The sequence below is a fragment of the Strongylocentrotus purpuratus genome, unplaced genomic scaffold (genome assembly GCF_000002235.5).
Source record: "Strongylocentrotus purpuratus isolate Spur 01 unplaced genomic scaffold, Spur_5.0 spur5_scaffold_6, whole genome shotgun sequence".
NCBI classification, from domain to species: Eukaryota; Metazoa; Echinodermata; class Echinoidea; order Camarodonta; family Strongylocentrotidae; genus Strongylocentrotus; species Strongylocentrotus purpuratus.
The window spans coordinates 56,765,732-56,781,498 of NW_022145612.1; the positions used below are offsets into that span (position 1 = coordinate 56,765,732).

Here is a 15,767-nt window from a genome sequence, read left to right on the forward strand (position 1 = left end):
ACAGAAAGAAAAAATATATTCCTCCCAAATATCTATCATAAGAATGAATTGCAAACCCAATGAATACCACTGCAAACTATAAAAAAAAAGAAAAAAAAAATCATTTTATCTGCAAACTACACCCTCAAATGATGCGCAATTAATTGAGTTAGTATGTCAAGGGGAATATCCCTATGCTACTTACGATGTTATATCAACATAACTGGAGAAATAATGAGAACAAAAGGAACAAAAACAAAACAAAGGTCAAATCATGCTGTGATTAACACTTTCAAATATTAAAAGGCACAGGATAACATAATTAAAAATGCAATAATCAATATTAGGAAATAACCAAGTCTCACTGGTATCAAAGAAACTGCAGATTAAAATTAAAAAGGAGATGGGGGGGGGGGAGGGAGCGTTGCTCTTTGTAACTTCCTTTGAGTTGTGATGATGATCATGATGAATTTAATTGATGACAATAATCTTTTTATTTTTCTTTAAAGAGAAAACAAATATTTAGATTTTTCACAAAATAAAAATACCTTTCACAGAACTATTTCAAGAAAAGATAATATGTAGTACTTGTTAATTATAAGATAGCAAGTTGCAGGGTAGGAATGAAAACATTGATACTATTCTGTGCCTTGGGGTGTATCAACAAGCTTTCAGGCATACATACATGTGTAATGGGGTAGGATACAAGGGGCTACATGCAAGTGATTTGATAAAACTGCACCCTGACTTAACTGTTTATAAGCAGACAGTTCATTTCTCTCTATTAGAAAAGAGAAACAGACAGAGGCAACTGTAATTAGTAAAATGGTTTAATGCTCAGGAATAAATTTTGTTTTGCTACTAGCATTTTGTCACAACTTACATTCCCTGTGTTTATGTACCATCCTAACATACATGTTTTGTTTTTTTGTGTGATGAACCCCATAGAGTCTACCTGATATGATATTCTCTTTTAATTTGCATAAAAACAAAAAAATTGTGAATGAGAAAGATGGGTAACTTTATTAAGTAGGTGTCAGTAGTGGATCCAAGTTTCTGTTGCTGGGGAGGAGGGCACAAGTGGAAAATATTTCTAGGCAAAAGAAAACAGTTACCACACTTTTCAGGTACCTTTCTTGATCTAAAATATGTGCTAGGTGGCACAAGAACACATTTCCCCCTGATGGAGCTTCCCCAGGGCTTATCTTTCATTTGCTTTGAAAGTCAGTAATTGCCAGTCCCCTAAAAGTGCAGTTAACGTGGCTTTCTGCATATTACACTACATTCTTCAATCCAGGGCAGTTATACAGTTTAAAACATATGTGTAGATGTCATGAGTTGCAATTTGCCTTAATGCCTATGAATATTAATCACTTAGATATTGCACAAAGAGTGGTGCATTGGAGAAATAGTAAAGAATTCTCTTTTACGTCTCTGAAAACATTGGTTATAGTGCACTTTGATACAAGATCACAAAAATCACTGTTACAAAACATCACAATACACAGGCAATATTCATAGTAGTAGACAGATGTAGTTCATGCCTCTAGTACACGATTGAGGTATAATAATTGATACAACAGATTCTAGTCGGTGACAGAGTTAGAGAATTAAATGAGACAATTCAGATGTATTTCGCTGTGAAAGCTAATGTGCTGTGTATCTTTCATTTCATTCATAGTTTCAACATGTATACAATATATATCTTCAAAAATGTAGCAGTCACAAATTTCACAATGACACCAAACCACAACACATTGTCACGTTTCTTTCTTTTTCTTTTTTACAATTTGTTTTTTGCAATACATGTAGGTTGTTGATTCAACATTTCAAATTTGTCATTAAAGCACCATAAATTAATAATCAATAGTTCATTATCAAGCCGTCAAAAACTTAAATCAAACCCATCTATAAATATGTTCAATTGAAAATGTTGTAAGTACACAGAGCATGTAAATGACTGAATAGTAACAGCACAAACACACACACTTAAAAAACAAGACATCCTCTGTAATTACACATCATAATATTTTGTTTCTTTCCATCATACTACCGGTAGTATAATACACTCCTCCTTGTCCACACACTGCCTCTTTATATACCCTTCTGCTCAAAAGTCTTATTTACATCCGCCCGTCTTGCCTTCTTCATTCCCTTCTCCCTCAACAACATTCAAATTGATGGCTGAATGGTCTAAGGCATCAATTAACTGGGCTAATCCCTTCCATTAAAGATGATAGAACTGGATTTATTCCATAAAATTCTTATCTTGAGGCAAAATATCAAGTGCCAACATTGTATGCTAATCCCTTTTCCTGCCATCATATTTTGGGGTATTTACGAGTCGTAACTATTCAGCATGTTGTTTCATTTATGAGTCCTTTACAAAGCAGCATGTTAAAGGATTCAATTATTATATGAATAAAACTTATTAAGTTGAAGTACTTGTAATCTAGATACCAAAGATGTGAAAGTGTTGGGAGTACTATGCATTTAATATACAACATATATGTCTATTAAAATTCCTTTGATTCATCATATAGACAGGTAGAGCTTCTTCAACTTAAAATTTGTGGGTAAAGGGTTTTGATCCTTGCTAAAGAGAACTCATGACCTTTTCAATCTGGATATGTAATTATGTGCAACAACCTTTCACTACACTTCCTACATCGTAAGATCTGGATGAAGCCCCAAAAGAGTTGTCAGGATCCTACTCAAGGTCAAAGTACTATTCCTCACAAGTCAAAAAGGTATTTAAGGTTTGTCCACATATGCCGCTGCTGCTGCCATGGGTTGTTATTCATGTAGTACACTCTACCATTGCAGCTTACTCAGCATATGTAAACAAACCTGAAGTTGAGAAGTAGGGCTTATAAAGTGATCAAGACAGAGATTGATTTTGAAATAGAAACTAGAAAGAGACAATTTAAAGATCAGTGACAGGCACGCACTCTGAATCGTTGTCGCCCTGACCGCCAGCGGGTCGGACGGTCAGCTTGTCCTGGTGTCCGATGACATCGGCCGGAATCTTGGCCAGGCTACTATGTGAGCTGCTAGAGGTGTTGGGTGAGCCCTTGTGGGAGCTACCAGGGGTCTTCATGATACCCTTCAAGGGCAGGATGTCTGGACGCTGGGAGACAGCTGGTAGGTGTGTCCGGCTTCCTGTAGGGTGGGTGGATGGGTGGGTGGAGAGGATATGGTATACACATGAAGGTGGAGTTTAACTAATGGTAACATGAATTACTAACTCGGCAAACAATAATGATGTAATATTTTAGAATATGAAGGCAGGAAAAATATAATGAATTCTGAGACTTTCAAATAAAATGAAATCAATTTTAAAGATATGCAGCAAATATCAAGATAAAAAAAAGTCTTGCCAAAAATGTATTGCACAATCAAAGAAAACATTGTTGCTTAAATGCTGTGAGAGGGAAAATGAAAAGAATTCTTTAGCTTTTTCCTTTTATCAATACCTGGACACAGATTAATCTGGCATTCTTTAAGTGTAACTTTCTCTAGCTTTATAACCAGTGAGTATGTATTTATTATATTACATGTTTACAGTACATGTATATGAAAAAATGAAGGGAAACAATAACTTTGGTGATCTATAATGAAAGTTTCTACCCTTTTTTTAATCATTTGACTGTTTTGTCAAACTTTCACAAAAATTTCACAAGGCAAAATTCTATTAATTGGTATAACCTCAAGAGTTTTTCAAAGTATAGGTTACATATAAAGTGTTCTGAGCTGATGTTATGACTAACCTGACACACTGCCACTGTATTGGCTCCCCTCTCTATCACTCTCTGGGGGAGGGAGTTTAGGATCTAATATCTTGAGCTCTGCTCTATGTCGCGTCTCATTATCACTTGTTAAGATATCCCCAGAATAGATTTTCTTGTGAAGCATTTCTGGTGAAGGTTTTACTGCACAAAAGGTAAAGAAACAGGTGAACTCATATAACAAAATTATAAAATCAGAGATATTGAAATGAATTAAAAACATAATGCTACATAAAATGAAGAAATAAATACTTGAAGCACAAATAAAGTCTGAATTGTAAAAGTTTTTATTTTAGAGAACTCTAAAAGACCATGCTAACCCATCACTGACAATCCTTACTTAATAAAGTGGAAATCCTGACAATCACAGTTTATTACATAATACATTTATCATCAAATTAAGCTTTCTCTTCATAACTGATATAATCATTTTACCATTATCACTATATCACAATCAATATCATCATCATCATTGCATTCACTAATGTATCATTTCTAACATCATCATCATCATCATCATCACTTACATTACTAATACAATCATAGTCACCATATTATCACAATATCATTATCATTAGCATTATCAATCGTCACATTACCGTCATCACTATCAAACCATTGGAATACACTTACCTTTAGGTGTACTATGGACCGGTGCTATCACAGTTTGAGGAATATTATCTGCAATGAGAAAAATAAGACCCATCTCAAAAAGCAAGCTCATACAAATTACAATGCAAACAAGTCCCATTACTGCCACGTGTGATATACATATAAGAGGTGCACACTGACTTTTTTTATTCAAATTACTCAATCATCTGTGTAGCTTGTTCAATTTGGTCTAAATATATATAAATATATATATATATATATATATATATATATATATATATATATATATATATATATATATATATATATATATATATTATATATATATATATATATATATATATATAAGGTCTTACTAAATAAATATATATATATAAAGAAGAAATGTATATTGCCATTTGTTACAGCAATGAAACAGAAAAGCACAAAGTTGGCCACTGTCAAACTGTTAACCTATTCAAAACTAGTCTCAAGACACATTTATTCAAAATTGCGTTTGATGATTAATTAACTCTGTTCACTTTGACGTGTATTCCATATGTATTGTAATTTGTATGTCTATTTGCATTTTTAGTTTTGTATAAGATGTAATTGTATATCAGTCTATTTTGTGTGTATAGCGCTTAGAGACTTCAGTGGTAAGCGCTTTATAAGTAACGTTTTTATTATTATTATTTTTATTATGTAAACCAGTCTTCACACTTTCCAATTTCAATGTGAACATATCATACAAGATTTTGAAATGAAATAAATCTTTTTACAACTTTTTAAAAATTCATATTTTCAGTTAAGATCCTGCTGTAAAATACTTGAAGAATTTAATCTGATAATTCTCTGATGACAGTCTAATCCTCTTTGACACAATAAAGGCCTTGTTATAGCAACCACCACCGGGGTACCCTGCCTCTCTGAAATACTGAGACATTTCCAATGTTTGCCTCACCTGGTAAATTGACTTTCTTGGGTGTGCTCTTCCACTGTTCTTTATTAGGGAGGGGAGCCAACTCCTCATCATCTGAAGAGTGAGATGATGCTAAGGACATACTGTCTCTCTGGCGCTGAACCGACGCATCGCTGTCAGAATCAGAGTCGTTATCTGAGGATGAAAACAAAACACAAGATTAACATTATTTTCAAGGGGGCAAGGGCATGAAGGAGGTAGATGAAGAATAAAGGGGAGGGGAGATGGCTCAAGGGAATTGGAAACGTGAAAGCATTAGGAAAACATCTCATTTGAGCTCTGCTCACCAGTTCACCACTTTTCCTGGTGCTACCATAATCTGATAGGAGCACTGACCACTGATAAAGGGATTACCAGTAGGGTCCATGGGGAGAGAGACAGCGGTCAATCATAGCCTAGTTACTGATAAAGGGATTACCAGCTGGTATCTGATATCCAGTCCAGATTCATAGTCTTCTCATCGCAGACCCTACACCTATATTTATAATAGGCCTGGATTCAGTGTGTCTAAAGTCTCACTTCATATTGTTTTTTTTATAGCAAGTACTAGCTACTTTCTTTTACGTATAGAAGAGAACATTGATGTGCTTGGCAATGGAAAAATGCAGAAGGAAAATATAAAGGGAGGATAAAATAGGGAAAGACGGGTGATAATAAGGAAAGATGGAAATGGAGGGAAAGAAGGAAGAGAAAATAAAGAATAGCATAAGGAAAGATGGAAAAAGAAGATAAAAAGTTGAAAAAGAAATACATAAGGAAAGATGGAAACAGAAGATAAAGAAGGTTTGAAAAAAAATAAATACATAGAGAGAATAAAACAAGGTGAAAATAGAGGAATACATAAGGAAAGATGAAAAAGATAAAACTAGGAGAAAATAAAGAATAACATAAGGAAAGATGGAAAAGGAAGATAAAAGAAGGTTTAAAAAGAAATACACAGGGAAAGATGGAAACAGAAGATAATGAAGGTTAGAAATAAAGAAATACATGAGAAAAGATAGAGAGAATAAAACAAGGTGAAAATAGAGGAATACATAGGGAAAGATGAAAATTAGAAAGACGGAGAAAATAAAGAAGGGCATAAGGAAAGATGGCTAAAGAAGATAAAATTAGGAGAAAATAAAGAAATATATAATGAAAATTAGAAAAGAGATGTTGAAAGAAGGAGAAAAATAAAGAATAATATCAGCCGAAAGGTATATAGAACAAAGGTGATAATAGTGAAAAACATGAGGAAAGATGGAAAGGAAACATGGAAAGGAAACATTGAGAAGATAAAGAAGTTAATTGGACAAATAAACTTTTAAAAAACCACCAACCAACATGCGTTAACTGGACCAAACTTTGATTGGTCATGTTGCTGCATAATAAGGGCGACTTGAAATAATCGCACTGTCACAAGTATTTTAGTTTTTCTGCATAAATATAATCATTACCTTAAAACATAAAGGTTAGATGGCTTATGTATTTAACCAAATCTTTAATAGGCAAGCTTGCCCAGTACCTCTTTGATCAAACGACACGGCGAATTTTTAAGAACACTAAAAGAAAATACACTGAAAAACGGCCGCTCAGAGTGCCGGGCGCGGCGCATTCACGATACTGCATGTGGCAAGTTTTTTTCGACTTGGGTGGTGGAGTAACGCCTTTAACATAGGCTATATTTGTCGACCTTACCCGACTTTCAAATGGAGAATCTCACTTTTCGGTGAACGGGGACCGAAATACCCCACTTGCGTGTCTGGTATTACAGACCGCTTTCTTTCCCGATATCTTCGCGTACACCAAGCTTCGTGAGAATGAGCAATCTCAGAATCTGGATGAATGTTGTCCTTGTAGTGTGAGGTTCATGAGTAATTATTGTTATAAACTCTGACATATAGTATGGATGATAATGTTTGTCAAGTTTATTGCGGACTATATCATCCTCATAAAAGTATTAGATCAAGTAAAAAGGCTTCAATTAAAATAGTTAAAAATGACCAGAAATCATTTCGATGTTAAGATATTTTTGACGCACTTCTCGTCATGATATTGAATTTATAACATACAACGAAACGAGGACATCATAATCATAAAGACGTTCGTTGTGCAGATATGTATTTGCTTATTAATACATGCAGTGACAAAAAGAATAATGCGCTATAATCATGAGCAAAAAACCAAGAGGTTTCGGAGAATGGTAAAAAATCATCCGAGTAGTCAATTAGGCAATTCTTCAACAATCTTAAGTATCAAAAAGTGAAAGGTTTAACTGTCGTGATAAAAATGAGCTTGTCATATAGATATTTATTATACAAGTGAGCATCGAAATGTTTCTTTAATGAACTGCTATAAAATTTTGAAACCAAATACTCTTGTGCTGAAATTTCATATCCTCAGTATCGAGAAGCATAATGTTCCATTATGGTTGCATCAACTATTGTAAAATAGATTAAGTCCTTCGATGTCTTGTAATGCCCTAATCACTCAGCTAATTATTATCTTTCTAAAGGATTGTAGATTTGAGAGTTTCTGTTTCTTTCGTGTTACATGCAATGGACATTCAATCATCACGGCTTGATGTGTTGTGGGGAAATAAATATTGTATCCTATACGTGTACAGATCATATTAAATCAAATAAAAGTTTGATGAAATTCAATTCTTATCTTGCCAGAATCATCATTTTTTTAAATACCGTCTTTATAACGAATTCCTAGAAATATGCCGTCTGCCTAAACAACCACCCCCCCCCTATTTCAAATTTGACGTCTGAACCCCGGCCACTCCCTATTTTCAAATCCTTGATCTGCCGTTTGGGGGGGGGGGGAAGAAATAGGCAAAGAAAGTTGAGTAGACCTTCAGATTACGCACTGAATAAATGTAACGAAAACAATATTTACGACATTCTATTCTTGCTTTAATACCTCAAAAATATTTAACGGTCAAACCAACAAAATGTATGTTTTCCCGGCCTTTCCTTATAGGCCTAGGCCTACACCATTTTTCTAAACGCGTTCGAGTTTATTTCGTCTATGCGAATAAATTTGGTGGCGGAGTAACGCCTTTAACAGAGGCTATATTTGTCGACCTTACCCGACTTTCAAATGGAGAATCTCACTTTTCGGTGAACGGGGACCGAAATACCCCACTTGCGTGTCTGGTATTACAGACCGCTTTCTTTCCCGATATCTTCGCGTACACCAAGCTTCGTGAGAATGAGCAATCTCAGAATCTGGATGAATGTTGTCCTTGTAGTGTGAGGTTCATGAGTAATTATTGTTATAAACTCCGACATATAGTATGGATGATAATGTTTGTCAAGTTTATTGCGGACTTTGTCATCCTCATAAAAGTATTAGATCAAGTAAAAAGGCTTCAATTAAAATAGTTAAAAATGACCAGAAATCATTTCGATGTTAAGATATTTTTGACGCACTTCTCGTCATGATATTGAATTTATAACATACAACGAAACGAGGACATCATAATCATAAAGACGTTCGTTGTGCAGATATGTATTTGCTTATTAATACATACGGTGACAAAAAGAATAATGCGCTATAATCATGAGCAAAAAACCAAGAGGTTTCGGAGAATGGTAAAAAATCATCCGAGCAGTCAATTAGGCAATTCTTCAACAATCTTAAGTATCAAAAAGTGAAAAGGTTTAACTGTCGTGATAAAAATGAGCTTGTCATAGAGATTTATTATACAAGTGAGCATCGAAATGTTTCTTTAATGAACTGCTATAAAATTTTGAAACCAAATAATCTTGTGCTGAAATTTCATATCCTCAATATCGAGAAGCATAATGTTCCATTATGGTTGCATCAACTATTGTAAAATAGATTAAGTCCTTCGATGTCTTGTAATGCCCTAATCACTCAGCTAATTATTATCTTTCTAAAGGATTGTAGATTTGAGAGTTTCTGTTTCTTTCGTGTTATATGCAATGGACATTCAATCATCACGGCTTGATGTGTTGTGGGGAAATAAATATTGTATCCTATACGTATACAGATCATATTAAATCAAATAAAAGTTTGATGACATTCAATTCATATCTTGCCAGAATCATTATTTTTTTTAATACCGTCTTTATAACGAATTCCAAGAAATATGCCGTCTGCCTAAACAACCACCCCCCCCCCCCCCTATTTTAAATTTGACGTCTGAGCCCCGGCCACTCCCTATTTTCAAATCCTTGATCTGCCGTTTGGGGGGGGGGGGGCAAGAAATAGGCAAAGAAAGTTGAGTAGACCTTCAGATTACGCACTGAATAAATGTAACGAAAACAATATTTACGACATTCTATTCTTGCTTTAATACCTCAAAAATATTTAACGGTCAAACCAACAAAATGTATGTTTTCCCGGCCTTTCCTTATAGGCCTAGGCCTACACCATTTTTCTAAACGCGTTCGAGTTTATTTCGTCTATGCGAATAAATTTGGTGGCGGAGTAACGCCTTTAACAGAGGCTATATTTGTCGACCTTACCCGACTTTCAAATGGAGAATCTCACTTTTCGGTGAACGGGGACCGAAATACCCCACTTGCGTGTCTGGTATTACAGACCGCTTTCTTTCCCGATATCTTCGCGTACACCAAGCTTCGTGAGAATGAGCAATCTCAGAATCTGGATGAATGTTGTCCTTGTAGTGTGAGGTTCATGAGTAATTATTGTTATAAACTCTGACATATAGTATGGATGATAATGTTTGTCAAGTTTATTGCGGACTATGTCATCCTCATAAAAGTATTAGATCAAGTAAAAAGGCTTCAATTAAAATAGTTAAAAATGACCAGATATCATTTTGATGTTAAGATATTTTTGACAATTTTAGACAATATCATATTTAATTGTGTCCATGTACTATATCGAACTAGACAATTATGATGAAACTTGAAAGGAACATAATTATAACCAGGAAGTTCCTGATATAACTATGCTTATAAAGTGAAGCAAGGAAGATGAAACTGGCATCTCCCATGTATACTGGTAGCTATGAGAATGGACAAAATCCGAACCTATATGAGACTGCGAATAAGACTAGAACATCATGGAGGAGTTCCAAGCAGTACTTATCAAGGTTGGGCTGGTGATGTCCTGGCAAAGTTTGTTTACACTGCAGATTAGGGACTCTAACTCTCTCTTGCTCTGTGGTGAGCTTACCACCAAAATGCACCCCACTTTCGGGTCCAAAGTGGGGTGAAGTTTAAATGGACTGTTTTCGTCATGGGAAGGAGGAAATACCTGGGTTAGGGGACTTTAATGACATGAGTAATCATCTTAGTTCACAAGGCATTCCAGGCATTTCAGAACAATACCATCTTCTAACCTTCTGAGAATGTTGTCAATGTGCCTGACATAGCAACATATATAATAATAGGCTATAGATACAAAAATTTATTGTACATATAGAATGTTAAAGCATTCAGATCAAGATATCTCAAGGGTAAGTGTAAGTATTGCTTCTTTTTTTTCTTTTTTTGCATGGAAAGCAAGGGGGCAAGGTTGGTAACATGAACGTGAAGTGAAATAATGTAACACAAGAAATACAAAAAGAAGAAGAAAAAAATAAATAAACTGTAGATGTACATGTATTAGTTTTTACTACATGTTCATTAAAATTGACTTTAATATAAGTCCAGAGAGAAAAGTTGTAAAACAAAAGTATTTGAAAAGTTATACTGTGTATTACAGGTCATATAATGCACAATACCTTCAGATTAAAAAAACAACAACAACAAAACCCAAACATAACAAAAACAGGTAGGTCCCTGACATTAGGGAACTAAATTAAATAGATAGGTTAAGTTGATCATTGTAGTCATCATTCCTAGTTTCAAACTATTCCTCCTATCTAATATTTGGACAAGGGGAATATACATGCAAGTTAAGAAAACATTGTGCTTTTAAACTTTTTGAAACCATTTGGGTACAAGCGTTTGATTTTGGAGAACATGGGACAGGTAAAAATCTTAAGCGTGTGATTTAGATCATAACATTACAAACACAAAGGCAAACATACAACAACAAAAATTTAATTTATATACACACACAGACAAAATCTTCATATATTTCTCTCAAATTACTAATATATAATATAAGACTTATTTTTCTTGTTATATGAAAATCATTATTCAAAAGAGAACAAAACTGGAAATAGAACCATATAGTCTATGATAAAAGAAATTGATTTTCTTGATGCTTTAATACATGTGTTGATAAATTATGAAATATACATGTTTTAAATTGCACTAGTTGATACACATGCTTTATGTTAATATACAAGAAATCATAGATGAGACATTAAATCAGTTGGAATGAAATAAGAATGGGTGTTCACTTTGGGGGCTAAAATAAAAATACAGATTTGATATCACTCATGCAATATTATATTACACTACAATTTGTTATAATTTACTCCATAAGTGTAGCAAGTATTTAAAAATTTGTAAACATAATCTTTCACATATTTATTTCAATATTTATTTTGATATATGATAGTTGAGACATGTGAAGTCCCAATGATTTAGAGGCTGTAGTCTATTTTGAAATGTTGAAACCCTCTTTTATCTTCATATGATAGCCAGATAATAAAAATACCATGAACATTAATTAGATGATGACTTAATTACTGTTGCTTAATTAACATCAACATATGCATGCAACTATTTAATAGTGTAAAATTTTAGTTTTAAAAATTGTACTCTAGATTGTACATCGATAGTATAACAGTAAACAAAAGTAAACCATGATTGAAAATGAACTATTGAACGGTCAATAATAGTACATCAAATACAAAATAAATAAAAAAAAAAACAAGTGAAGTGACTGAAAAGGAATTTTGGGTGTGAAATAAGTGACAAGGGGAACATATTAGAGATTGAATATTGTTAAAATTATATCAAAGCATAAACAAATGAAGTCACTTGTATCTCGTGACTGAGTATAAAATCATAGAAAGGAAGAGGACAAATTTCTGCAGTGGGAGCTGGCTGGAGCACAGACTTAGCTGACGACAACCACAGATATGTCGAGAGCTATCTTACCACGACGTTTCCGCCTACGAGGGTTAGTATGAAAGCTGCCTGAGGAGGGTGTTCGGTTAGCGACGCTATAATCGTAGTCCCAATCTGATGGTGTGCGATGAATGAATGCAATCCATGCAAGTACATGTATATTGTTATTGTTAAAATTTGTTTACAAATATTGAAATAACTCCCAAGAAACCTAACATTTAAGATCTTTTGTTAGTACGGTATTCATGAAACACATAGTGAAGTGATATGTGATCACGTATAGGTGGAGAAGGTTTGCTATAAGACACTGCTGTGAAGAATAAGGGATTAATGTTTTAAGCTTCAATCTTGAAACGATTCTACATGCAACCATGTTTTTCCTACAAACCTGCTTGCACTCTAGTGAAAGAAAATATAATTGGTGACCTAGAAAACAAATAACATTCTACTTTACGCTCTTTTGTATTTATGGGGTGGTTTGCACAATTTCTTTCCAAATTCAAAACAATTTTCTTTTTTTAATGTCTCAGAAGTGATAAATGATTTTGTTCTTTAAACACCCTATGTAAGTAGGGGTGAAACTCAACCAGCTGTTAACCTTGTTCTTTCAAATAGGAAACATCAAATATGTTTTCGAATATAGATGGCTAATTGACAATAGCTGTTCAATCAATAACCAAGTAAAGTCATCAGTAATTGGCCAATAACTTCATGAGGAAAGGGACACAAAAAAACAAAATTTCATGTTTATGAGATAACAATCTAAATGGGTAATATGAGAAGATGTTAAACATATTTATCTTCACTGTCGTAATGAATTTATTACTGACAGACAAATGAACATATACATATCAAGGGCACATGACATTTACAGGAACATACATATAGCTGTCAATAAAATGATAAAATCATCCATGATGTACATGCACTCCGTATCTGGTTAATTACACAAGCTCATAACTCATGAAGTGGACCAGGGATGTTTAGATTTGTCAATCTACAGAAGTTTCATTTCATCAAGGTGTTATACTATTGTGACTTTAATAACAGTGCTTACAATATGATCTCAATTGTGTTAATTTTGAGACATTCAGTGCCATACAGTTGATTTGCATTCCACAAGCGGCCCATTACATCTCTTTATTATTTTTATGAAGAGTTTACTTACATGGTAAGGCAGGCCATTCCTTTGGAAAGGTATACACTGCTTCTATAAAACACCAAGTATAATTCAATACCCCAAAATTGTGAATTACTACAGAACTTCAATTATTCAAAAACTTTTAGACTAGGGCTTTGCAGCTAAAACAGGATACCCCTAAACAGACCTACTAGAATGAAAAAGTATCAAGCCCCTTGGTAAAAGTATGATAAAGGACTTACTTCACATTGAAACAGTAAAGAAAAATAAAAGCAAGTAAATACATAAATTAAACGTAAAAGATAAACACAAAAAGATACTATACATTAATAATCTAAATAGCTACTATTAAGATAGTAATGTGTATCAGGAAACCTTGATACTGTTTCAAAGATGTTCCTGTCAATGCAATAACTGAAAGTTGAATCAAAAGTACAGAAGGACCTTCAAATTATACCTTCTACAAACACTCACATATCTAGGAAAGAAGAAAACAATTTAGATAACACTCAGATTCACAAATAAAGAAAAATAATTACTTGAGAAACCGGAAAATTTATGAGTCGAATGACAATTAGATTATTTTATCTGAGAAGTAAATAATCAAAGAATAATAATTGATAACATCAATAAAATAATTATTCAAAAAGTCAATGGTTTAATGGCATCTCAGAGATAAGAAGATAGATCCATCATTCAGGGAGAAAATAGATTTAAGAACATTAGTTGGAACATTTGAAAGCACAAACAAACAGAAACAGGATATACAGACAGAACAGCAAACAGACAGACAGAATGAGATGTCTCACCTAATACATTCATAACAGGATTGGTGTGTCCCATCATACCCATATGAGCTGCTGTGCGTGTGTAGAGAATGAATGTGTGGAACAAGAAGCGAAGGACAAAAGCATGCTGTTAGCTCTTCATACATGATGTATACTGCCATTGCTTCTCTAATAAAGCTTGCAATTAGTTTTCCATTAATATTATACTTTATTCTGTTTTCTATGCAGCAGCAGCACTGGAATAATTTGTGTATAAGAAGGACTGTATATCAAAACAATAGGCTGGTCTCTCTTTAAACATGTCATCAATATGTGCCCCATTAAAGGTTATAATTGATTTGAATCCTCTCAAATGAGTTGATTAATACATGGTAATATCCCTGTCCAGAATCAGTCTACCTTCTTCATATGTTTACATGAATTTAGTTTGACCAACTTTAGAAATACCTCTATAATATGATATTTAGAAGGGTTATATTAGTAATATATATTTCATGCAGTTAAGTTTTCTTGTTTGATTTTTAAGCTGAAACAGTAACAGAACAGCTGAAACATGTTAGAAAGAGGATACATTTATAAAATACATATTTCTTCAATCGACTCAAATTTCATGTACTATGCCGTTTACATGTACTTACAATGAAATTCATGGTATACATTCTTTTTAAAGGCAAGGACATAATAAATTTGTCCCAATATTTACAAAAATATGTTTAGAACATGAAAAGTGGCAGGTTTGTTGGGTTAATGCATAATAACATAAAAGCAGCACAGGAAGCAATGGGGATTATGGGTAATCAATCTACATTCATGATTAGTTCAAGGCATTTATACTATGATTTGTATCTAGTAGATGATGATAATGAAGTTGAGAATGGCTTCTTGTATGATACCATGTATATATATCTCCGAAGGATGCTCATGGAATTCCTCTTAAAATGTGTCAAATGTGGCAATAATCCATCAACTAGTAGATGTATCTGAATATTCTATATGGTGATGAATTCATCAAGTACTACAACATAATTTTTTTTTTAATGAAGATGGTGAATTTCATGCATTCTTTTGAAAGTCACAAAACAAATGTCTTCTATAAGTACTCATGCAGAAATATCATGAAATTAATCACCAACATTTTGAACTTGTGATAGTAAAGATGATTACAAAAAAGTATATGAATGAACAAACTTACCATCTAAATTTGTTTCTGCATTATTTTTGTAGTATGACGGCACATAGTCAAAATGGTTAGAGGGGGAAGTGGTGGTCGTGCTGGCCGTCTTGCGCAGGTAGCCATCGGGTCGGTAAGTATGGGGGTTAATACTCAGCTTCGATGAACGGCTACTTGCACCTACCGACGCTGTCGATATGCCAATGTTGTATCTGCCTGGCGTGCCAACGGAATCGTTTTTACTGTATGTCAGTGCAGATCGCTTTGAGAAGAAAAATAAAATAGTTGAGTTAATCTTTAATCCGAAGGCATGTAAA

General features: G+C 33.8%; 1 protein-coding gene across 8 annotated transcripts in view; it reads right to left on the reverse strand.

The window, feature by feature from the left end:
• LOC752126 (cadherin EGF LAG seven-pass G-type receptor 2) overlaps positions 1 to 15,767 on the reverse strand; it is a 77,861-nt gene that overhangs the window by 4,559 nt on the left and 57,535 nt on the right. Inside the window, exons 24-31 of one of the 8 annotated variants that reach the window (XM_030972726.1) lie at positions 15,472 to 15,712; positions 14,301 to 14,348; positions 13,519 to 13,560; positions 5,323 to 5,475; positions 4,401 to 4,448; positions 3,750 to 3,911; positions 2,931 to 3,141; positions 185 to 202 (exon numbers count right to left, since the gene is read on the reverse strand). In XM_030972726.1, the coding sequence (XP_030828586.1) occupies positions 185 to 202; positions 2,931 to 3,141; positions 3,750 to 3,911; positions 4,401 to 4,448; positions 5,323 to 5,475; positions 13,519 to 13,560; positions 14,301 to 14,348; positions 15,472 to 15,712 (923 nt within the window). Of the gene's footprint in view, positions 1 to 184; positions 203 to 509; positions 761 to 2,930; positions 3,142 to 3,749; positions 3,912 to 4,400; positions 4,449 to 5,322; positions 5,476 to 13,518; positions 13,561 to 14,300; positions 14,352 to 15,471; positions 15,713 to 15,767 lie in introns of those variants that run through there. The other 7 variants (XM_030972725.1, XM_030972729.1, XM_030972728.1 and 4 more) reach the window with 7 other exon arrangements.